Source organism: Monodon monoceros, unplaced genomic scaffold (genome assembly GCF_005190385.1).
Source record: "Monodon monoceros isolate NGI ecotype Baffin Bay Population unplaced genomic scaffold, NGI_Narwhal_1 Super_Scaffold_11, whole genome shotgun sequence".
NCBI classification, from domain to species: domain Eukaryota; kingdom Metazoa; phylum Chordata; class Mammalia; order Artiodactyla; family Monodontidae; genus Monodon; species Monodon monoceros.
In genome coordinates, this window is record NW_021703767.1 from 107,059,577 (window position 1) to 107,085,881 (window position 26,305).

Sequence of the window (26,305 nt, forward strand, 5' to 3'; positions counted from 1 at the left end):
AAACAAAAAGACTAGCCACAGACTGGGAGAAAATATTTGCAAATCATATTTCAAATAAAAGACTTGTACCCAGAACATACAAAGAACTCTTATAATCTGATAACAAGAAAACAAACCAATGAAAAATAGAAAAAATATTTTAATAGATATTTCACCAAATAACCATAAAAATAGTTAATAAGCACACAAAAAGATGTTCAACACCATTAGTCATTTGGGAAACACAAATCAAAGCACAATGAGGTACCATTTCACAGCCTCTAGAATGGCTACTATAAAAAAAAGACAGACAATAAGAAATGTCAAGAACACAGTGAAAGTAGAATCCTCATACCTGGTAGGAATGTAAAATAGTGCAGCCACTTTGCAAAATAGTTTTGCAGTTTCTTAAAGGTTAAATATCAATTTACCATATGATTCAGTAATTCTACACTTAGGTATCTACTCAAAAGAAATGAAACATACATCCACACAAAGACTTACATGTGAATGTTTATAGCAGCATTATTCATAAGTGCCAACAAGCGGAAACAATCCAAATGTCCTTCAACTAATAAATGCATAAATAAAATGTAGTACGTTCAGACAATGGAACACTATTTAGCAATAAAAAGGAACAAAGTACTGATGCATGATACAACATGGATAAACATCAAAAACATTATTGAAAGATGTCAGATATAAAAGACCACATATTGTAGGATTCCATATATTTGAATTGTCCAGAGAAATATCTACAGAAACAGAAAGAAGATAAGCAATTGCCTAGGATTGGCGGTGAAGATAGAGATTGCAAATGGCATGAGGATCTTCTAAGGATGACTCAAATGTTCTAATATTGCATGTGGTAATGGTTGCACAACTCAGTAAGTTTACTAAAAATCATTACATTGTCTACTTAAAAGGGGTGGATTTTGTAGCATGTAACTTATATCTCAATACAGCTGTTTAAAAAAGACATGAGCTGATTATGGGATCAAGGCTAGAAAACAAAGTAAGGCCAGGAAATGGTTGGGAAAATCAGAAAAACAAAACAAAACAAAACTAGAAGCCTTAATGTGGCTGAAGAGTTGGTGTGAAAGTGAGAGATTTGGGGAGTTGGCTTAATTTCAGAGATGACAGAGTCTGGATTAACAAACAAGAAAAATTAAAGGATAAGTATATTTCAAACAATTTATGAAAGATTTACAATAAGAATCCTATAAAAGTAAGCACTACCAAAATATTTCAAATATGGATTGATTTGGAATTTTGGAGTTATACACAACTTTACATAAAGTGAAGTATACCTATATTCCGTATTGTTTTTTAGTATCTATTTTACAGGCTTTCAAGAGTTAATTTCCATTCTCAAAAGACACTTTATTCTGAATAGCAGTTGTGCTGAGCCAACTGAGGCATACCACAGCTACTCCTCATCAACCCCTTGCGAGAGACAGGTTGGAAATGAGGTCAGGGAAAATACAAAGCATGAAGAACACTTTGCTGGAGGCTAGGTGATTAAGCCCTATTGCAATTAAACAAATGAGAGAATAAAAAGAGCAAAGTGACTCAAAGACATAGTGCATTTCCTTTTGGACTCCGTAAATAATGATTACATCTGAGTAGCTAAAGCTCAAGCTTCTTTTCTTTACCACTTTAAGAGAGAAGATTATAAGCTCCTTTTCTTTATCCACAGCAAACTCGAAGTTTTACGTTCTGGTAGATATTTTTTTTAAATAATCAGTAAACTAGTTTAAAATGAGCTTTTAGTAATGCAACAAAATCACTGAACTCTACAACTTTTGGTTTGATTTTATTTTCACCAGGCTGCCTTCTCCCATGCAATGTACCTACTAGTGAGAGTATTAATAAAACATGTAATTATTTTTATTCATCTGTCACAAACTTTTATTTATACTGTCTAGTTAAATGGTTACTTCTAAAACTTCTAGTGTTACTTTTTTATATAAATCAGATCTGAAACTCCCAATTTGTGATCTTTTATCTAAAAGTAAACAAAAACCACAGATCTTTTGAAAACATTTTAAAAAATAAGCAGTAAAAGTATAATGCAAAATGATGACAAAATTACAACACAGAATAAAAATAACATTTAAATATGTATAAGCTTCTTCAAGAATTTAAAATACTACAAATTACATGTAAAATGTGAATAATAAAGACTGACTTTATCAGTCCATAATATCCTGAAGCAGCGTTAATTGTCTAATCTAGTCCTAGTCTAGCCTTTAAAATTTAGTCAATCCTGCCATCCATAATGGCATCTCTGGATAAAACAAATGGGATTTCCCAAGTGGACCTGAGCCAAAGCTATTGTTGGGGCCAAGACTGAATACTGATGGTCCTGACTAAAATGGAGAGTTGGGGTCACCGGGGTGATATCCTGCTGGTTCAATACTAGATTTCTAGGAAAGGACAGAGAAGATTTCTGATGACAAAAATTGTCATCTGTTTTGTGAGTAGACTCATTCATTAATTCAAAAATTATTTATTTAGCATCAGTTATGTGCAAGGCATTAATGAAAGGTTAGATGGCTAACAGGTTATCACCAGATATTGCATAAAAAAATTATTAGCCCAGATAATTTTTTTAACAGAACAATATTCCCAATAATAATAAGTAGACTGGAAAAAATAAGAACATTAAAAGTATTTACCTGGCACATGTTTTTTAGTCATCCTGAACCTGTGTCTATTTATAATGTTCATTTAACTTATTTTCCTTTTCTAAGAGCTAAAAGTTACTCAATTTAAAAATTAATCATTCTTTCTGATATTCTCAATATATTCAATTCCATTTTTAAAAAGTACTTCCTATTTTCTTTAGAACATTGGGCTTTACCTTTAGTTATTATAAAGCCTTCAAAGATTATATAAAAGCAGACTTAACACCATTTATATTGGAAATTTCTAAATTTAGGAGGTCTATTACTATCCAGTTAGAAAGTTTCCCCATTCTACTCTTTTCATGTCACTGGACTGTTGGTCAGGAGATCAAGTATACCAAGAAATACTGGCCAAGAGGAAAATGAATTAGTTACTGTGCTTTCATTCTAAATGTCACTGCAAAATCAGAACAAGGTGTTTGCCTAATTTAAATGTTATTGGCAAAACTATTTAGTTGAGATAACAGTTTAAAAAAAAGTGAAGTGTTTCCATTTTTTTCAACAACACTATAATATTAAACTATATAAACATAGAAACTATATTACTAAAAGGTGTTTGAATGTTTATAAAGTTAGTATTAAATGAGTGTATATTTTCAATACTATAATATTCAATTCTTTAAAGATAATCTTACCTGAAGATTTGTGATTGTCTTTGTTTAATTTTTAACTCATGTTGCAACTGACTCAATTCTTTCTGTACTCTCTGAAAATCATTTTGGTGACTTTTTAACTGCATGCTTGCATCTCGAATTCTAAAAATATAAACAAATAACAACTGTTATAAGCCTAAATATTTCCTCATGAGTACTTTATCAAAATTTAAATCCACTTTTTTCATTGCAGCACTATTTACAATAGCCAGGACATGGAAGCAAACTAAATGTCCATCAACAGAGGTATGGATAAAGAAGATGTGGTACATATATACAATGGAATATTACTCAGCCATAAAAAAAACAAAATAATGCCATTTGCAGCAACATGGATGGACCTAGAGACTGTCATACTGAGTGAAGTAAGTCAGACACAGAAAAGACAAATATCATTATGATACTGCTTATATGTGGAATCTAAAAAAAGGGGACAAATGAATGTAGTTACAAAACAGAAGTAGAGTCACAGATGTATCAATAGAAAACAAACTTATGGTTACCAGCAGATAAGGAAGGGGTGGGATAAACTGGGAGATTGGGATTGACATATACACACTATTACATATAAATAGATAATTAATAAGAACCTACTGTACAGCACAGGATGCTCTACTCAGTACTCTGTAATGGGCTATGGGAAAAAAATCTAAAAAAATAGTGGATATATGTATATGTATAACTGATTCACTTTGCTGTACACCTGAAACTAACACAACATAGTAAATCAACTATACTCCAAAATAATTTTTTTTAAATTTTAAATCCATTTTTAATAAAAATAAAAGAAAACTATGGGGGGGGACCTTCAAGATGGTGGAGAAATAAGACGTGGAGATCACCTTCCTCTCCAAAAATACATCTACATGTGGAACAACTCTTACAGAACACCTACTGAATGCTGGCAGAAGACCTCAGACTTCCCAAAAGGCAAGAAAATCCCCACGTACCTAGGTAGGGCAAAAGAAAACAGAAAAAACAGAGACAAAAGAATAGGGACAGGACCTGCACCTCTGGGAGGGAGCTGTAAAAGAGGAAAAGTTTCCACACACTAGGAAGCCCCTTCACTGGTAGAGAGGGAGGTGGATGGGGGGAAAGCTTTGGAGCCATGGAGGAGAGCGCAGCAACAGGGGTGCAGAGGGCAAAGTGGAAAGATTCCTGCACACAGGATCAGTGCCGACCAGCATTCACCAGCCTGAGACAATTTTCTGCTCACCCGCCAGGGCAGGTGGGGGCTGGGAGCTGAGGCTTGGGCTTCGGAGGTCAGATCCCAGGAAGAAGACTGGGGTTGGCTGCGTGAAGACAGCCTGAAGAGGGCTGGTGTGCTAAAACTAGCTGGGAGGGAGTCAGGGAAAAAGTCTGGACCTGCCGAAGAGGCAAGAGACCATTGTTTCGGGGGGTGTGAGGAGACGGGATTCCTTCCATGTGTGCACACAGGAGACAGAGCACCACCTAAGTGAGCTCCAGAGATGGGCATGAGCTGTGGCTAGCAGCTCAGACCACAGAGACAGGCATGAAATGCTAACGCTGCTGCTGCTGCCACCAAGAATCTTATGTGCAAACACAGGTCACTACCCATACCCGCCCCCACAACCCCACAGGAGGCTGTGCAGCACACCACTGCCACTGTCCCCAGATCCAGGGACAACTTCCCCGGGAGAACACACAGAGCACCTCAGGCTGTTGTAATGTCACGCTGGCCTCTGCCGCTGCATGCTCTCATCGCATTCCAATTATGACTACCATCCCCCTCCCTCTCCCTGGCCTGAGACAGCAAATGGCCCTAATCAGCCGCTGCTTGAACCCTCTCCCGTCTGGGTGGGGAACAGACGCCTGAAGGCAGCCTACACACAGAGGCGGGGCCAAATCCAAAGCTGAGCCCCAGGAGCTGTGAGAACAAAGAAGAGAAAGGGAAATCTCTCCCAGCAGCCTCAGAAGCAGCGGATTACACTCCCACAATCAACAGATGAACCCTGCATCTGTGGAATCCCTGAATAGACAATGAATATTCCCAAAATTGAGGCACTGGACTTTGGGAGCAACTGTAGACTAGGGGTTTGCTGTCTGCAACTGATTTGTTTCTGATTTTTATGTTTATCTTAGTTTAGTTTTTAGTGCTTGTTATCGTTGGTGGATTTGTTTATTGGTTTGGTTGCTCTCTTTTTTTTATTATTTCTTTATTTTATAATTTTTAAAATTTTATTATTATTATTTTATTCCCTTTTTTTTGTTCCTTTTCTTCTGAGCCATGTGGTTGACAGGGTCTTGGTGCTCCAGCTGGGTGTGAAGCCTGAGCCTCCGAGGTGGGAGAGCCAAGTCCAGGACATTGCACTACCAGAGAGACGCCCCAGCTCCACATAACACCAACTGGCAAGAGCTCTCCCAGAGATCTCCTTCTCAACGCTAAGACCCAGCTCCACCCAACGGCCTGCAAGCTCAAGTGCTGGATGCCCCATGCCAAACAACTAGCAAGACAGGAACACAGCCCCACCCATCAGCAGAGAGGCTGCCTAAAATCACACTAAGTTCACAGACACCCCAAAACACAAAACCAGACACAGCCTGCCCACCAGAAAGACAAGATCCAGCCCCACTCAGCAGAACACAGTCACCAGGCCCCGCCACCAGGAAGCCTACACAACCCACTGAACCAACCTCACCCACTAGGGGCAGACACCAAAAACAACAGGAGCTATGAACTTGCAGCCTGTGAAAAGGAGATCCCAAACACAGTAAGTTAAACAAAATGAGAAGACAGAGAAATATGCAGCAGATGAAGGAGTAAGGTAAAAACCCACCAGACCTAACAAATGAAGAGGAAATAGGAAGTCTACCTGAAAAAGAATTCAGAGTAATGATAGTAAAGATGATCCAAAATCTTGGAAATAGAATGAAAAAAAATACAAGAAACGTTTAACAAGGACTTAGAAGAAGTAAAGAGCAAACAACAATGATGAACACCACAATAAATGAAATTAAAAATTCTTTAGAGGGAATCAATAGCAGAATAACTGAGGCAGAAGAACGGATAAGTGACCTGGAAGACAAAATAGTGGAAATAACCACCGAAGAGCAGAATAAAGAATAAAGAATGAAAAGAATTGAGGGCAGTCTCAGAGACCTCTGGGACAACATTAAACATGCCAACATTCAAATTATAGGGGTCCCAGAAGAAGACCTGGGTCTGATAAAATATTTGAAGAGATTATAGCTGAAAATTTCCCTAATATGGGAAAGGAAAGAGTCAATCAAGTCCAGGAAGCAAAGAGAGTCCCACACAGGATAAATTCAAGGATAAACACGCCAAGACACATATTAGTCAAACTATCAAAAATTAAACACAAAGGAGAAACATTAAAAGTAGCAAGGGAAAAGCAACAAATAAAAATACAAGGGAATCCGCATAAGGTTAAGAGCTGATCTTTCAGCAGAAACTCTGCAAGCCAGAAGGGAGTGCTAGACATATTTAAAGTGATGAAAGGGAAAAACCTACAACCAAGATTACTCTAGCCAGCAAGGATCTCATTCAGATTCAACAGAGAAATTAAAACCTATACAGACAACGAGAAGTTAAGAGAATTCAGCACCACCAAACCAGCTTTACAACAAATGCTAAATGAACTTTGCTAGGCAGGAAACACAAGAGAAGGAAAAGACCTACAAAAACAAACCCCAAACAATTATGAAAATGGTGATAGGAACATACATATCGATAATTACCTTAAATGCAAGTGGACTAAATGCTCCCACCAAAAGACACAGACTGGCTGAATGGATACAAAAACAAGACCCATATATATGCTGTCTACAAGAGACCCTCTTCAGACCTAGGGACACATACAGACTCAAAGTGAGGGGATGGAAAAAGATATTCCATGCAAATGGAAATCAAAAGAAAGCTGGAGTAGCAAGTCTCATATCAGGCAAAATAGACTTTAAAATAAAATTACAAGATACAAAGAAGGACACTACATAATGATCAAGGGATCGAACCAAGAAGAAGATATAACAATTGTAAATATGCACCCAACATAGGAGCACCTCAACATATATGGCAAATGCTCACAACCATAAAAGGGGAAATCAACAGTAACACAGTAATAGTAGGGGACTTTAAAACCCCACTTTACCCAATGGACAAATAATCCAAAATGAAAATAAATAAGGAAACCCAAGCTTTAAATAACACATTAGACAAGATGGACTTAATTGATATTTATGGGACATACCATCCAAAAACAACAAAATACACTTTCTTCTCAAATGCTCATGGAACATTCTCCAGGATAGATCATGTCATGGGTCACAAATCAAGCCTCAGTAAGTTTAAGAAACTTCAAATTGTATCAAGTACCTTTTCCAACCACAATGCTATGAGACAGGAAAAAAACTGTAAAAAATACAAACACTTGGAAGCTAAACGATACACTACTAAATAACCAAGAGATCACTGAAGAAATCAAAAAATACCTAGAAACAAATGACCATGAAAACACAATGAGCCAAAACCTATGGGATGCAGCAAAAGCAGTTCTAAGAGGGAAGTTTATAGCAATACAATCCTACCTCAAGAAACAAGAAACATCTCAAATAACCTAAACTTACACATAAAGCAGTTAGAGAAAGAAAACAAAAAAACCCCCAAAGTTAGCAGAAGGAAAGAAATCATAAAGATCAGGGAGAAATAAACGAAAAAGAAATGAAAAAAACAAGAGCAAAGATCAATAAAACTAAAAGTTGGTTCTTTGAGAACATAAACAAAACGGATAAACCATTAGCCAGACTCATCAAGAAAAAAAGAGAGAAGACTCAAATCAACTGAATTAGAAATGAAAAAGGAGAAGTAACAACTGACACTGAAGAAATACAAAAGATCATGAGAGATTACTACAAGCAACTATATGCCAATCAAATGGACAACCTGGAAGAAATGGACAAATTCTTAGAAAATCACAACCTTCCAAGACTAAACCAGGAAGACAGAAAATATGAACAACTAATCACAAGTAATGCAATTGAAACTGTGATTAAAATTCTTCCAATAGACAAAAGCCCAGGATCAGATGGCTTCACAGGTGAATTCTCTCAAACATTTAGAGAACAGCTAACACCTATCCTTCTCAAACTCTTACAAGATATAGCAGAGGGTGGAACACTTCCAAATTCATTCTACGAGGCCACGATCACCCTGATACCAAAACCAGACAAAGATGTCACAAAAAAAGAAAACTACAGGCCAATATCACTGATGAACATAGATGCAAAAATCCTCAACAAAATACTAGAAAATAGAATCCAACAGCACATTAAAAGCATCATACACCATGATCAAGTGGGGTTTATCCAGGAATGCAAGGATTCTTCAATACACACAAATCAATCAATGTGATACACCATATTAACAAATTGAAGGATAAAAACCATATGATCATCTCAATAGATGCAGAAAAAGCTTTCAACAAAATTCAACACCCATTTATGATGAAACTCTCCAGAAAGTAGTCACAGAGGGAACTTACCTCAACATAACAAAGGCCATATATGACAAACCCACAGCCAACATCATTCTCAATGGTGAAAAACTGAAACCATTTCCTCTAAGATCAGGAACAAGACAAGGCTGCCCACTCTCACCACTGTTATTCAACGTACTTTTGGAAGTTTTAGCCACAGCAATCAGAGAATAAAAAGAAATAAAAGGAATCCAAATCAGAAAAGAAAAAGTAAAGCTGTCACTGTTTGCAGATGACATGACACTATACATAGAGAATCCTAAAGATGCTACCAGAAAATTACTAGAGCTAACAAATGAATTTGGTAAATTAGCAGGATACGAAATTAACGCACAGAAATCTCTTGCATTCCTATACACCACTGATGAAAAATGTGAAAGAGAAATTAAGGAAACACTCCCATTTACCATTGCAACAAAAAGAACAAAATACCTAGGAATAAACCTACCTAAGGAGACAAAAGACCTGTATGCAGAAAACTATAATACACTGATGAAAGAAATTAAAGAAGATAAAAACAGATAGCGAAATATACCATGTTCTTGCATTGGAAAATCAACATTGTGAAAATGACTATACTACCCAAGCAATCTACAGATTCTACGCAATCCCTATCAAACTACTGATGGCAGTTTTCACAGAACTAGAACAAAAAATTTCACAATTTGTATGGAAACACAAAAGACCCTGAATAGCCAAAGGAAACTTGAGAAAGAGAAATGGAGCTGGAGGAATCAGGCTCCCTGACTTCAGACTATACTACAAAGCTACAGTAATCCATACAGTATGGTACTGGCACAAAAACAGAAATATAGATCAATGCAACAGGATAGAAAGTCCAGATATAAACCCACACACCTATGGTCACCTTATCTTTGATAAAAGAGGCAAGAATATACAACGGAGAAAAGACAACCTCTTCAATAAGTGGCACTGGGAAAACTGGACAGCTACAAGTAAAAGAATGAAATTAGAACACTTCCTAACACCATACACAAAAAATAAACTCAAAATGGATTAAAGTCCTAAATGTAAGGCCAGACACTATAAAACTCTTAGAGGAAAACATAGGCAGAACACTCTATGACATAAATTACAGCAAGATCTTTTCTGACCCACCTCTTAGAGATATGGAAATAAAAACAAAAATAAACAAATAGGACCTAATGAAACTTCAAAGCTTTTGCACAGCAAAGGAAACCATAAAGAAGAAGAAAAGACTACCCTTCAGAATGGGAGAAAATATTTGCAAAGGATTAATCTCCAAAATATACAAGCAGCTCATGCAGCTCAGTATCAAAAATGAAACAACCCAATCCAAAAATGGGCAGAAGACCTAAATAGACATTTCTCCAAAGAAGATATACAGGTTGCTAACAAGCACATGAAAGGATGCTCAACATCACTAATCATTAGAGAAATGCCAATCAAAAACACAATGAGGCCATCCTCACACCAGTCAGGATGGCCATAATCAAAAAATCTAGAAACAATAAATGCTGGAGAGGGTGAGGAGAAAAGGGAACCCTCTTGCACTGTTGGTGGGAATGTAAACTGATACAGCCACTGTGGAGAACAGTATGGCGTTTCCTTAAAAAACTAAAAATAGAACTACCATACGACCCAGCAATACCACCACTGGGCATATACCCTGAGAAAACCATAAACCGAAAAAGAGACATCTACCACAGTGTTCATTGCAGCACTATTTACAATAGCCAGGACATGGAAGCAACCTAAGTGTCCATCTACAGATGAATGGATAAAGATGTGGCACATATATACAATGGAATATTACTCAGCCATAAAAAGAAATGAAATTGAGTTATTTGTACTGAGTTGGATGGACCTAGAGTCTGTCATACAGAGTGAAGTAAGTCAAAAAGAGAAAAACAAATACCATATGCTAACACATATATATGAAATCTTAAAAAAAAATGGTTCTGATGAACCTAGGGGCAGGACAGTAATAAAGACGCAGACATACAGAATGGACTTGAGGACACGGGGAGGGGGAAGGGTAAGTTGGGACGAAGTGAGAGAGTAACACTGACATATATACATTACGAAATGTAAAACAGATAGCTAGTGGGAAGCAGCTACACAACACAGGGAGATCAGCTGGGTGCTTTGTGACCACCTAGAGGGGTGGGATAGGGAGGGTGGGAGGGAGGTGCAAGAGGGAGGGGATATAGGGATATATGTATACATATAGCTGATTCACTTTGTTATACAGCAGAAACTAACACAACACTGTAAAGCAACTATACTCCAATAAAGATGTTAAAAAAAAAGAAAAGAAAAAAAAACTATGCTTCTCTTATATGCTAAATGAATGTACAGAGAAAGTATAGAGAGACACATACAAAATAGCCATTTTTCGTGGGGAGGAGAATGGAATTCTCAGGCAAGGAAAAGGCAACAAATATTGAAGGGAAGCATAACTTTATATCTTTTGTATTGTTTGAATTTTTGCAATGAACGTGTATTTTTACTTGTAATACTAATTAAAATGTACCTGAACAAATAATATAACTTTTATCAAAGTAATACATGTACATAACTTAAAATGTCAAATATTTCTAAAAGAGTTATAAGAGAAAATAGTAATCATTTGATTTTACCCCAATTCTCACTGCCCAAAATAACTTTCAACTTTTTTTCTTCTAGTATTTAACTCTGTATTATTAAATAACATGCTTATACTGTTATTTCTTAAATTTCATTTTAGATATTGTCTAGTGAATAAATCAGTTAAATCTGGCTCTGCTACTTAATATAACTGAGACCTGAATATGATGACTTAAATATACAAAGGTATCAATATATTATCTTACATAAAACAAATGTATTGTTAGCCAGTCCAATGCTGATATGATAGCTTTAGAGTGTCATCAGGGCCCCAGGATCCTTCCAGCTCTGTGGTCTACTGTCTTTGGTGTGTGTCCATTATTCTCATGGTCTATGATAATGGCAGAAATGCCAACTATCACTTTCCCATTCCAGACCATCAGCAGTAGAAGACTCCTCTGTCCCTTTCAAGGATATTTCCTGGAAGTACCACAGTATACTTCTGCTGAACCTAGACACCTGGCTGTACCTAGCTGCAAGTTAAGCTGAGAAATGTAGTCTTTTAACTGGAAAGATTAACCCCCAGATATATCCATAGTTCTATTTCTAAGGAAGAAAGAAGAATGTACGTTGGGATAAGAACCTTGCAGTCTCTAACACAATAGCAATAAGAATTAACCCTCCTGTACATATCTACACACCTATACAGACACACACACACACATGCACACACATGCACTCACACAGAGCCTTCCTCCCCTCATCCTCCCAATATAGTTAAATCACTCTTTTTATCCAGTGTTGATATTATTCTTCACTATGGGCTACATGTTATGCCATGATCACATTTCTTTTTTTGTACAACTTTTTGTTGCCCCTGTATTAAAAAACATCTCCTTTTCTTCCTTCTTAGTTTTTTGTGCGCCTATCACTTCTGAATCTTACAGAGGTGTAATCCTCCTCTCTCGATACCTTCAGCACAGCAAATAATCCTTCCATATCATTTCTTTTCCAGAGGCAGCCTTCCTAGAGCTCTCTACTCCCCTGCTCTAGTCTCATTATGCTCTGGTTTGACTATACAACTGTCATTCTGGGACTTCCCTTCCTTATTATTTCAGCTTTCTTTCATGTCAGATCTCCTGTATCCTGGTTCTAAAGTCTTCCTCCTCCTTGGTTTACTCCTTTTGGTGGAGTAAATCCTCCAAGAGCGTTTTGTGCACGAGAGGTAAATCTGAGACCTTGATAATCTGAAAATATCTTTATTTGATCTCAGACTGAACAGTTTGGCTGGATGTAGAATCATAGATGAGGAAAGTAATCTTCATCAGAAAATTAGGGCTTTGTTCTACTGTTTCCTAACTCTTAATATTGCTTCTGAGAAGTCCAATGACATTCTAATTCCTACTGCTTTGTGTGATACATGGTAGGTGCTCCCCACCCTGTCTCCACCCCAGCTCAGAAGGTTTAAAAGTTTCTCTTTTCACTTTGTATTCTTAAATTTGATCACAATATATCTTCATGTTAGTCTTTTGTCATTCTCTGTACTGGGCGCATGGTGAATACTTCCTTTGGAAATGGATGTCTTTGAATTCCAGGAATTTTTCCCTAGGAAAAGGAGAAAGATTCCTTCCCCTCCATTTTCTCTATTTTATCTCTGGAGTACCTTTCTATTTTTTTGAATGTGGGGCTTCCCAGAGAGATCTAATTTTCTTACCCTTTCTTTGCCATCTTACCACTTTTGAAATTTTGTTCTACTTTCATTATCTTCCATCCTGCCTATGAAATTTTTAATTTCTGCTATCATATTTTAATTACCGAGAATTCTTATTCTCCAAAAGGTCCTCTTTTTACTGTACCTGGTTTTTGTTTCATTGATACCATTTATTCTGTTTATTTTTTGAGGTTATCAATTATAATGTGTTTTTAAAGTTTTCTTCAGCTCACTGCATTGCTTCTGTTTCCTTTAGGTTTGTTTGTTTCTCTCTTCACTTTCTGTCTTTCACATTTGAGGCAACTCTCAAAAGTCTGGAGATCCTTTATTGTCTATTCATATTTAAGATTGAGGCACTTAAAAGGATATTTGGTCCAGTTTCTACAAGTTAATGATGACAAAGGGAGAAAAGGGGGGAGAGAATTTTCAAGATAAAAGAGAAGAAAAGTGACAGTCAAATGGGATACATAGACCTTGTACAGAATCAGATTCAAACAAATAAACTGTAAAAAAATATACTTCTTTTTTAAGAAGTGAGGAAATTTGATTATGGACTGGGAATTAGATAATACTGAGGAACTGTTGCTAATTTGGGGCTAATAATACTGTTGTTATATAAGAAAATGGCACGTCAAACTGAAGTAGGGACTTCCCTGGTGGCGCAGTGATTAAGAATCCACCTGCCAATGTAGGGGACACGGGTTCAAGCCCTGGTCTGGGAAGATCCCACATGCCATGGAGCAACTAAGTCTGTGTGCCACAACTACTGAGCCTGTGCTCAAGAGCCTGCGAACCACAACTACTGAGCCTGTGAGCCACCAGTACGCGCCTAGAGCCTGTGCTCCGCAACAAAGAGAAGACACCACGATGAGAAGCCTGCGCACCGCAATGAAGAGTAGCCCCCATTCTGACAACTAGAGAAAGCCCATGAGCAGCAACAAAGACCCAATGCAGCCAAAAATAAATAAATACATTTATTTTTTAAAAAAAAAACAAACTGAAGTAAACAGGGATGAAAACAGTATGGAGTCTTGGATCTGCCTTGAATTACTTCAGCAAACAAGAATAGGAACAGATGAAACACATATAACAAAATCTTGGTTATTTTTGAATCCGTGTTAATGGGTATTTATTATACTATGTTCTCTTTAGAAAAATGAATGGGGCTTCCCTGGTGGCGCAGTGGTTGGGAGTCCGCCTGCCGATGCAGGAGACACGGGTTCATGCCCCGGTCCGGGAAGATCCCACATGCCGCAGAGCGGCTGGGCCCGTGAGCCATGGCCACTGAGCCTGCGCGTCCGGAGCCTGTGCTCCACAACGGGAGAGGCCACAACAGTGAGAGGCCCACAACCCACAAAAAAAAAAAAAAAAAAGAATGAATGAGAGAAATGGAAATAAAAACAAAAATAAACAAATGGGACCTAATGAAACTTCAAAGCTTTTGCACAGCAAAGGAAACCATAAATAAGACCAAAAGACAACCCTCAGAATGGGAGAAAATATTTGCAAATAAAGCAACTGACAAAGGATTAATCTCCAAAATTTACAAGCAGCTCATGCAGCTCAATAACAAAAAAACAAACAACCCAATCCAAAAAAGGGCAGAAGACCTAAATAGACATTTCTCCAAAGAAGATATACAGACTGTCAACAAACACATGAAAGAATGCTCAACATCATTAATCATTAGAGAAATGCAAATCAAAACTACAATGAGGTATCACCTAACAAAAGTCAGAATGGCCATCATCAAAAAATCTAGAAACAATAAATGCTGGAGAGGGTGTGGAGAAAAGGGAACACTCCTGCACTGTTGGTGGGAATGTGAATTGGTTCAGCCACTATGGAGAACAGTATGGAGGTTCCTTAAAAAACTACAAATAGAACTACCATATGACCCAGCAATCCCACTACTGGGCATATACCCTGAGAAAACCATAATTCAAAAAGAGTCATGTACCAAAATGTTCATTGCAGCTCTATTTACAATAGCCCGGAGATGGAAACAACCTAAGTGCCCATCATCCGATGAATGGATAAAGAAGATGTGGCACATATATACAATGGAATACTACTCAGCCATAAAAAGAAATGAAATTGAGCTATTTGTAATGAGGTGGATAGACCTAGAGTCTGTCATACAGAGTGAAGTAAGTCAGAAAGAGAAAGACAAATACCGTATGCTAACACAGATATATGGAATTTAAGAAAAAAAATGTCATGAAGAACCTAGGGGTAAGACAGGAATAAAGACACAGACCTACTGGAGAACGGACTTGAGGATATGGGGAGGGGGAAGGGTGAGCTGTGACAGGGCGAGAGAGAGGCATGGACATATATACATTAACAAACGTAAAATAGATAGCTAGTGGGAAGCAGCCACATGGCACAGGGATATCGGTTCGGTGCTTTGTGACTGCCTGGAGGGGTGGGATAGGGAGAGTGGGAGGGAGGGAGATGCAAGAGGGAAGAGATATGGGAACATATGTATATGTATAACTGATTCACTTTGTTATAAAGCAATTATACCCCAATAAAGATATTTAAAAAAAAAAAAAGAATGAATGAGGTACTGAAATGCTGTCTGTAAGCTTGTGTGTGTATGTGTGTGTGTGTGTGAGTGTATGTGTGTACAGTAGTTGTTAAATGATGGGCTTCACTGTGGGGAAATCAGGTGAGGAACTAGCTGTTTTGATAGTACCTATGCCATCTGACCGAGTCAGGGAAGGGTAATTATCAGCCTTTGGGAAGGTATACTGGGAAGAAGTTCTGAAAAGCCTAAATGCACCTTTAAAATATTTTTCATGGATCGTACTATTTCCATTCCCACTTTGTACCCTGAAAGTATTTCTCTAAGCATACTAAGAGGAAAAAAATCAGCTGAATTTGTTTTCAGGAGTCACACCTTAAAAAAATAATTTAACAGAGGAACGTAGAAAAAAGGTTAAGAAAATATATACCGGACAGATGCTTTAAAACGATAGAAGATATAAATTAATGTTAATAACTAGCAAGACACTAAATGGAACAACACTTTTATTTTGATAAAAAGCCCAATTTACCACGAAAAATACGAATTATGAGCCTTTGTATACCCAAAACATAGCCTCAAATTATATAAAGGAAAAATCTGTTAAAAATCCAATAAGAACAAATTGATAATCATAATAAAAGGTATTAACACATTTCTCACAGAAATGGTCACAATGACATGAAAAATAGGTAAAGATATTGAGGATTTGAATAACATAATTAACAAGCTTAATGTATGGCCATAATCGGAACTTATATCTAATAATCATTTCTTCCAAACACATGGTATAACCACAAAAATTGACCATGTAATCAGCCACAACTGACATTTTAATATATTCATAAAAAGAAAAAAAATTACACCCACATTCATTGTCCACAATAAAATCACATGAAAATCGACAACAAACGGTCGTCAAAAACCACATACATGGAAACTTCAACATACATTTGATAAACCTTGGGCCAAAGAGGAAATAGAAGTCGAGTTATAAACTATTTAGAAATAAATGATAATGGAAGCACTATTTATCAAAGTATTTAGAAGAAAATTTATAGCTTTAAATATTTACTTTAAAAAAACAATGAATGTCTACTCTGAATGTCACAATCCAGGAGAAAAGCATAAATGACAAAAAACAATGAATGTTCAGAAGCAAGGCAACCCCAGTAGCAATGAGCACACCCAAAGCCAATATCTTGGTTTCTAAATACTATTCTCCAGTAAAAGACATCAGAAGATCTTAGAGAACTGGTTGATTCCAGGGGTGGGGCAGGAAAAATTTAAGATGAGCCTAGAACATTTTATGATGCCAGAAAGTAAGGAAGAGTTCAAAGGAAGACAGAGGCATGTTGAAAGGGCACAGGTGCCACCTCAAAGAGCTCCTAATGGCCAAACTGGAACAACTGAGCAACAAAATAAATAACTGTAGTACTGGATTATAACCCACAAAATAAAAGTGAATGAGTCCATACTGACATTAACAAATAACTGAATAGCTAAACAAATGGGAGAGAAGGAACAGCTGTTCCTTACAGAGAAATTCCAATTAATAAACATAGAAGGAATGAGAAAAAGAAAAAATTGTTAGAAGAGCATAGTAATAATGGTTGCAAGCAAAATCTATGCTAAAAGTAGGTGAAAGTTTGAGGAGAAACAGAATATTTGAATATTCTCAAAGTTTCTACCCCAAGATATTTATTAATTGTAAAGGGAAAAATAATAATTTTACAGTGGAGGAACCTGGCATACAACACCTTAGCCAAGTGATCAACATTTAACATCATCTGTATTAAGACATATTGACATCACATACACTCTGACATGATACACTGAGAAGGGCATATCACTTCTGTGGTATTCTTGCCAAAAATGAACAATCTCTATTAAATTATGCGTAAACATCAGACAAACCCAAATTGAGGGGATTCTACAAAATAACTGACCAGTTCTCTTCAAAAACCTCAAGTCATGAAACACAAAGAAAGATTGAGGAACTGTCACAGATCAAAGGAGACTAAAAAGATATGAGGTCTAAATGCAATCAGTGATCCCAGATTGAATCCTGGAGTGGAAAAAAAAAACATGTCAGTGAAAAAACTGATAAAATCAAATAAAGTCTGTAGGTTAGTTAATAGTATTATACCAATGTTAATTTCTTAGTTTTTATAATTGTACCATAGGTATGAAAGTTGTTAGCATTAGGGGAAGCTGCGTATATGGGAACTCCCCGTACTATTTTTGCAACTTTCTATAAATCTAAAATTATTTCAAAATAAAAAGTTAAAAAAATCACTTGTACATATTTAAGGAATAATTTGTACATGTCAAATGTATCTGTTATAAACTATGGTGTAAAAAGGTGGGTATACTTTAAATTTTGGAAGTTACGCATTTTTATATAGCAAAAATAAAAGAAAACACCTTCACGGTCAATATTAGAGAAACATTAAGTAACCTATATTCCTATGGAATACCATATATATATATATTAAAAAAAAAGAATGAAATAGATCTCTATGTCCTGACATGGAAAGAATACTAAGACTTAACAAGAAGAAAAAAGAAAAGCAAGTTGTAATTTACAGATCAACAAGAGTTTTCAAACACTCCTACTGGGAATGTAAATTAACATAGCTACGTTGAATAAATAGTAGGATCTACTAAGCCTGGCCATATGCATAATGCCATGACCCAGAATTTCCACACCTGGTACATACCCAACAGAAAAATGTACTCAAATATGTACCAAAGACATGCACACAAATGTTCATGGCAGCACTGATTTTAATAGCCCCGAATTGGAAACAGCCAAATGCTCACCCACAGTAGAATAGATAAATCCATTGTGGTATATTCATACCATTGAAAACTGAACAGCAATAAGAGTGAACGAACAGCAGCTACCCATAGCAAGATGAATGCTTCTTGCAAACATAATGCTAAGTGAAGTAAACCAGACAAGAGAATACATACCATATGATTCCATTCACATAAAGTTGAAAAATAGGCAAAATTAATCTATGGTGTTATAATTCAAGATAGTGATTTCCTTTGGGTGGGTGACAGTAAGATAAGTACAAGAGAGCTTCTAGGGGGATGTTAATCTTCAGTTTCATGATCCGGATGCTGATTACATGGGAAATTCACTTTGTGAAATTTAATTTAGTTGTACATGTATTATTTGTGCATTTTTCTCTTATATATGTTATACTTCAATAAAAAATTAGAAAAATTAAAAATTAAATAAAGTAGAATTAAAAGAATCACCTAGACAGTCTCATTACGTGTAAGTACATCTAAGGTTGATAAATAGGGAAAAAAGTCCAGAAATATTAGAAGGATTTTAACCTTATATAGTACATTGCGGGGTTAAATGAAATTTGTATTAAACATTCCTTAATAAAACATGAGGAATACAGCCAATCTTCTGTGATAATTGTAAATGGAAGGAGGAGGCAAGATGGCAGAATAGGAGGATGCAGAATTTGTCACCCCTCAGAAGTATATCAAGAATACATCCATAAATGGAACACTTCTCACAGAGCACCTGCTGAACATTAGGGGAAGACTTCAGACACCTAAAAGGACAAGAAAAATCCCCTCACAACTCGGTAGGACAAAAGAAAGAAGAAAAAAAAAGAAAAGAGGAATCAAAAAAGGGACCAGCAACCCTGGTGGGAAGCTGAAGGTGAGGGGAGGTCCCCGCACTCAGAAAATCCCTCATGGTGGGGAAATCAGCTGGGACAGAAGGAGACCTTCAGGAGACCAAAGGAGAATGCAGCGGACGGCCTGTGGAAGGCAGGACAAAGTAAGAACTGCGTGCATAGTCTGCGCTGCAGCTCTGTGCATCCCAGCCTGAATCGTGAGTCACCTGTTGCTGAGGGGGGCTGGGTGCTGGAAAGTGGGGTTTGGAGCCCAGACGCAGGTAGGGGACAGCTGTTGGCTGTATAAAGATAGCCTGAAGCGACAGGAGTAAGGGACTGCACAACCGGGAAAGTTTGTGGAAAAAAGCCCAGAACACCATAGAAGCAAGGCATCATTGTTGAGTGGTGCCCAAGGGGCGGGGCCACTATTACAACTCCTTTCCCCACCCTCTAGCTTCTTCGGCCTCCATGGGAACTGGAAACGGCTCCCATCTGAGTAGTTCGCCTGTCCCTCAAGCCAAGGCCTCCTCCGCCCGCATAGGCTCTGGGGTCCTGAGTGCCCCTGCATGAGATGGAAATCTGCCAATGCTGGTGGGGGCTGAGTACTAAAGTGAGGGGTTAAGAGAGAGGATCTGGGGAGACGAATGCTGTTGGCTGTGTGAATTCAACAGAGGGGATGGGAGCGAGGGGCTCCATGGCTGGGAATGCCCCTAGAGGAAGCGTGATCTGACGAGGAAATGAGGCACCATTGTTGAGAGGTGTGCAAGGGATGGGGATGCCACTGCCCCCCCCACACCAGCTCTTGCCTCCGTGGGCACTGGAGCATGCCACAGTCTGTTGCAACTGCCTGCTGGTCCCTGCCACCACAGGCAACTTGCACACACCCCAGGTGTGGCTGCTGTACCCCTCCCTAGGTGGAAGGAGTAAGTGTGCCCTCATCAGCCACTGCTTTCTCTCCCTCTCACCTGGGCAGGGAACAGATGCCTGAGAGTGATGCACATGCAGAGATGGGCCCAAAGCCAAAGCTGAGCCTCAGGGGCAGGGAGACTAAGAAAAAGGAGTGGAAATCTTTCTGTGAAGGTGCACAAGCTGCAGATTAAATCCCTGAGATCGGCTTGGTAAATCCTGCGTCTGAGGAATACCTGAATAGACAATGAGTGTTCCCACAATTGAAACTGGTCTAGCCTTAGCAGCAGTGGACTTTGGGGACAAGTACACGTGGGAGTTGGGGCAGGGCATTGTCTGAGCTGGTCCCACAGTGCCCAGAGCCAATCCCCACCTCCCCAGGAGGCCCTGGTAGCCAGAAGGGAGTAGCAGGACATATTTAAAGTGATGAAAGGGAAAAACCTACAACCAAGATTACTCTACCCAGCAAGGATCTCATTCAGATTCAACGGAGAAATCAAAAGCTTTACAGAGAAGCAAAACTAAGAGAATTCAGCACCACCAAACCAGCATTACAACAAATGCTAAAGGAACTTCTCTAGGCAGGAAACACAAGAGAAGAAAAAGACCTACAAAAAATACCCCAAAACAATTAAGAAAATGATAATAGGAACATACATATCAATAATTACCTTAAATGCAAATGGATTAAGTGTGCCAACCAAAAGAGAGAAAATGGCTGAATGGATACAAAAACAAGACCCATATATATGCTGTCTATAAGAGACCCACTTCAGACCTAGGGACACATACAGACTGCAAGTGAGGGGATGGAAAAAGATATTCCATGCAAATGGAAATCAAAAGAAAGCTGGAGTAGCAATTCTCATATCAGACAAAATAGACTTTAAAATAAAGACAATTTCAAGAGACAAGGAGGGACACTACATAATGATCAAGGGATCAATCCAAGAAGATATAACAATTGTAAATATTTATGCACCAAAGATAGGAGCACCTCAATACATAAGCCAAGTGCTAACAGCCATAAAAAGGGAAATTGACAGTAACACAATAATGGTGGGGGACTTTAACACCCCACCTACACCAATGGACAGATCATCCAGACAGAAAATAAATAGGGAAACCCAAGATTTAAATGACACATTAGGCCAGACAATTAATATTTATAGGACATTCCATCTGAAAGCAACAGAAAATACTTTCTTCTCAAGTGCAAGTCGAACATTTTCCAAGGCAGATCACATCTTGGTTCACAAAACAAGCCTCAGTAAATTTAAGAAAACTGAAATCATATCAAGCATCTTTTCTGACCACAACGCTATGAGATTACAAATCAATTACAGAAAAAAAAACTGTAAAAAAAACATATGGAGGCTGAACAATATGCTACTAAATAACCAGGAGATCACTAAAGAAATCAAAAAATACCTAGAAACAAATAACAATGAAAACATGATGACCCAAGAACTATGGGATGCAGCAAAGGCAGTTCTAAGAGGGACGTTTATAGCAATACAATCTTACCTCAAGAAACAAGAAATATCTCAAATAAACAACATAACCTTACACCTAAAGCAACTACAGAAAGAAGAATGAACAAAACCCAAAACTAGTAGAAGGAAAGAAATCATAAAAATCAGAGGAGAAATAAATGAAATAGAAATGAAGAAAACAATAGCAAAGATCAATACAACTAAAAGTTGGATCTTTGAAAAGATAAACAAAATTGATAAACCTTTAGCCAGACTCATCAAGAAAAAAAGGGAGAGGACTCAAATAAATAAAATAGAAATCAAAAAGAAGTTACAACTGACACTGCAGAAATACAAAGGATCATAAGAGACTACTACAAGCACCTATATGCCAATAAAATGGAAAACCTGGAAGAAATGGACAAATTCTTAGAAAAGTACAACCTGCCAAGACTGAATCAGGAAGAAATAGAAAATATGAACAGACCAATCACAAGTAATGAAATTGAACCTATGATTTAAAATCTTCCACCAAACAAAAGCTCAGGACCAGATGGCTTCACAGGCAAATTCTATCAAACATTTAGAGAAGAACTAACACCTATCCTTCTCATACTCTTCCAAAAAATTGCAGCGGGGCACTTCCCTGGTGGTGCAGAGGTTAAGAATCCACCTGCCAATGCAGGGGACACGGGTTCAATCCCATATGCCGCAGAGCAACTAAGCCCGTGTGCCACAACTACTGAGCCTGTGCTCTAGAGCCCACAGGCCACAACTACTGAGCCTGTGTGCCACAACTACTGAAGCCCGTGCACCTAGAGCCTCTGCTCTACAACAAGAGAAGACAGCAATGAGAAGCCCATGCACCACAATGAAGAGAAGCCCCACTCACTGCAACTAGAGAAAGCCCGTGTGCGCAGCAATGAAGACACAACACAGCCAAAAATAAATAAATAAATAAATAAATTTATTTTTTAAAAAAACCACTATACTCTTTAAAAAAACAAAAATTGCAGCGGGAGGAACACCCTCAAACTCATTCTACAAGGCCACCATCACCCTGATACCAAAACCAGACAAACATACCACAAGAAAAGAAACTTACAGGCCAATACAACTGATGAACATAGATGCAAAAATCCTCAACAAAATACTAGCAAACCAAATCCAACAACATATTAAAAGGATCATACACCATGATCAAGTGGGATTTATCCCAGAGATGCAAGGTTTCTTCAATATATGCAAATCAATCAATGTGATACACCATATTAACAAATTGAAGAATAAAAACCATACGATCATCTCAATAGATACAGAAAAAGCTTTTAACAAAATTCAACACCAATTTATGATAAAAACTCTCCAGAAAGTGGGCATAGAGGGAACCTACATCAACATAATAAAGCCTATATATGACAAACCCACAGCAAACATTATTCTCAATGGTGAAAAACTGAAAGCATTTCCTCTAAGATCAGGAACAAGACAAGGGTGTCCACTCTCGCCACTATTATTCAACATGGTTTTGGAAGTCCTAGCCATGGCAATCAGAGAATAAAAAGAAATAAAAGGAATCCAAATCAGAAAAGAAGTAAAACTGTCACTGTTTGCAGATGACATATTATACATAAAAAATACTAAAGATGCCACCAGAAAACTACTAGAGCTAATCAATGAATTTAGTAAAGCCACAGGATACAAAATTATTACACGGAAATCTCTTGCATTCCTATACACTAACAACAAAAGATCAGAAAAAGAAATCAAGGAAACAATCCCATTTACTGTTGCAACAGAAAGAATAAAATACCTAGGAATAAACATACCTATGGAGACAAAAGAACTGTACGCAGAAAACTATAAGATAATGATGTAAGGAATAAAAGATGACACAAACAGATGGAGAGATATACCATGTTCTTGGATTGGAAGAATCAGTATTGTGAAAATGACTATACTACTCAAAGCAATCTACATATTCAATGCAATCCCTGTCAAATTACCAATGGCATTTTTCACAGAATTAGAACAAAAAATTTTACAACTTCTATGGAAACAGAAAAGACCATGCATAGCCAAAGCAATCTTGAGAAAGAAAAACAGAGCTAGAGGAATCAGGCTCCCCAACTTCAGACTATACTACAAAGCTACAGTAATCAAGACAGTATGGTACTAGCACAAAAACAGAAATATAGATCAATGGAACAGGATAGAAAGTCCAGATATAAACCCACGCACCTATGGACCCCTAATCTATGACAAAGGAGGCAAGCATATACAATGGAGAAAAGACAGTCTCTTCAATAAGTGGTGCTGGAAAAACTGGACAGCTACATGTAAAAGAATGAAATTAGAATACTCCCTAACACCATACACAAAAATAAACTAAAAATGGATTAGACACCTAAATGTAAGTTCAGACACTATAAAACTCTTAGAGGAAAACACAGGCAGAACACTCTTATGACATAAATCACAGCAAGATCTTTTTTGACCCATCTCCTAGAGTAATGATAATAAAAACAAAAATAAACAAAGGGAACCTAACTAAATGTAAAAGCTTTTACACAGCAAAGGAAACCATAAACAAGATGAAAAGACAACCCTCAGAATGCGAGAAAGTATTTGCAAATGAAGCAACTGACAAAGGATTAATCTCCAAAATATACAAACAGCTCATGCAGCTCAATATCAAAAAACCAAACAATGCAATCAAAAAATGGGTGGAAGACCTAAATAGACATTTCTCCAAAGAAGATATACAGATTGCCAACAAACACATGCAAGGACACTCAACATCACTAATCATTAGAGAAATGCAAATCAAAACTACAATGAGGGGACTTCCCTGGTGGTCCAGTGGTGAAGAATCTACCTTCCAATGCAGGGGACACCGGTTTGATCCCTTGTTGAGGAACTAAGATCCTGCATGCCATGGGGCAACTAAGCCCACACGCCACAACTGCTGAGCTCGCACACCTCAATAAGAGAGCCTGGTGATGCAACTACAGAGCCCATGCGCTCTGAAGCCGGCATGCTCTGGAGCCCATGCACCACAATTAGAGAGAGAAAAACCCACACGCCACAACTAGAGAGAAGCCCGTGAACCACAACAAAAGATCCTGCACGTCTCAACGAACAGATCCCATGTCCCGAAACTAAGACCCAACGCAGCCAAAGAAAAATAATAATAATAAAGAAAAGAAAACCTACAATGAGGTATCACCTCACACCAGTCAGAATGGCCATCATCAAAAAGTCTACAAACAATAAATGCTGGAGAGGGTGTGGAGAAAAGGGAACCCTCTTGCACTGTTGGTGGGAATGTAAATTGATACAGCCACTATGGAGAACAGTATGGAGGTTCCTTAAAAAGCTAAAAATAGAATTACCATATGATCCAGCAATCCCACTACTGGGCATATACCCAGAGAAAACCATAATTCAAACAGATGCATGCACCCCAATGTTCATTGCAGCACTATTTACAATAGCCAGGTTATGGAAGCAACCTAAATGTCCATTGACAGAGGAATGGATAAAGAAGATGTGGTGCATATATACAATGGAATATTACACAGCCATAAAAAGGAACACAATTGGGTCATTTGTAGAGACATGGATGGACCTAGAGACTGTCATACAGAGTGAAGTAAGTCCGAAAGAGAAAAACAAATATTGTATATTAATGCATATATATGGAATCTAGAAAAATGGTATAGATGATCTTATTTTCAAAGCAGAAGTAGAGACACAGACATAGAGAACAAATGTATGGATACCAAGGGGAAAAGGGAGTGGGTGGAAGGAATTGAGGGATTTGGATTGGCATATATACACTATTGATACTCTATAAAATAGATAACTAATGAGAACATACTGTATAGCACAGGGAACTCGATGCTCTGTGGTGACCTAAATGGGAAGGACATCCAAAAAGGAGGGGAAATATGTATAGGTATAGCAGATTCACTTTGCTGTGCAGTAGAAACTAACACAACATTGTAGAGCAACTATACCCCAATAAAAATGTTTTAAAAAGTCAAATCACTATGTAGTACACCTAAATCTAGCATAATATGATACATTAACCATATTTAAATAAAAATTAAATAAATTAAAAATTTTAATTTTTTATTGGAGTATACTTGATTTATAATATTGTGTTAGTTTTAGGTGTACAGCATATTGATTCAGTATATTTGAAAATTATATTCCATTATAGGCTATTACAAGATAATGGGTATAATTACCTATGCTATATAGTATATCCTTTAAATTAAAATTTAAAAAAATAAAACTGACTGGAGCTATCGTCAGTGCTACCACTTAAAAAAAAACAACAACTGTTAATGGAGTGTAACCTTTAAAAATTGTATAAAAATAAAATTCTTTTAAAAAGCCCACTCCAACTATTAAGATTTACCCAGAAAAGAATTCTAAGCCTGTTTTTTAACAAAACATTTTTCTTTTTATAATTTAAAAAGAAAAAAAAACACACATTAAAACACTTTCCAAGGTCACTTATTTTGATATATTCCCCAAATGAATGTTACATATAAATAGCATCTCAAGCCCTCTGACAACACTCCCTGAGAAGTTAGGTCACATTAGTTCACTCTGT

At 37.4% G+C, this 26,305-nt stretch overlaps 1 protein-coding gene across 7 annotated transcripts in view; it reads right to left on the reverse strand.

Moving 5' to 3' along the window:
- LEKR1 (leucine, glutamate and lysine rich 1) overlaps positions 1-26,305 on the reverse strand; it is a 269,467-nt gene that overhangs the window by 146,298 nt on the left and 96,864 nt on the right. For all 7 annotated transcript variants that reach the window (XM_029214726.1, XM_029214723.1, XM_029214721.1 and 4 more), the window contains one exon: positions 3,305-3,424. In XM_029214726.1, coding sequence (XP_029070559.1) covers positions 3,305-3,424 — 120 coding nt within the window. The remainder of the gene's footprint in view (positions 1-3,304; positions 3,425-26,305) is intronic.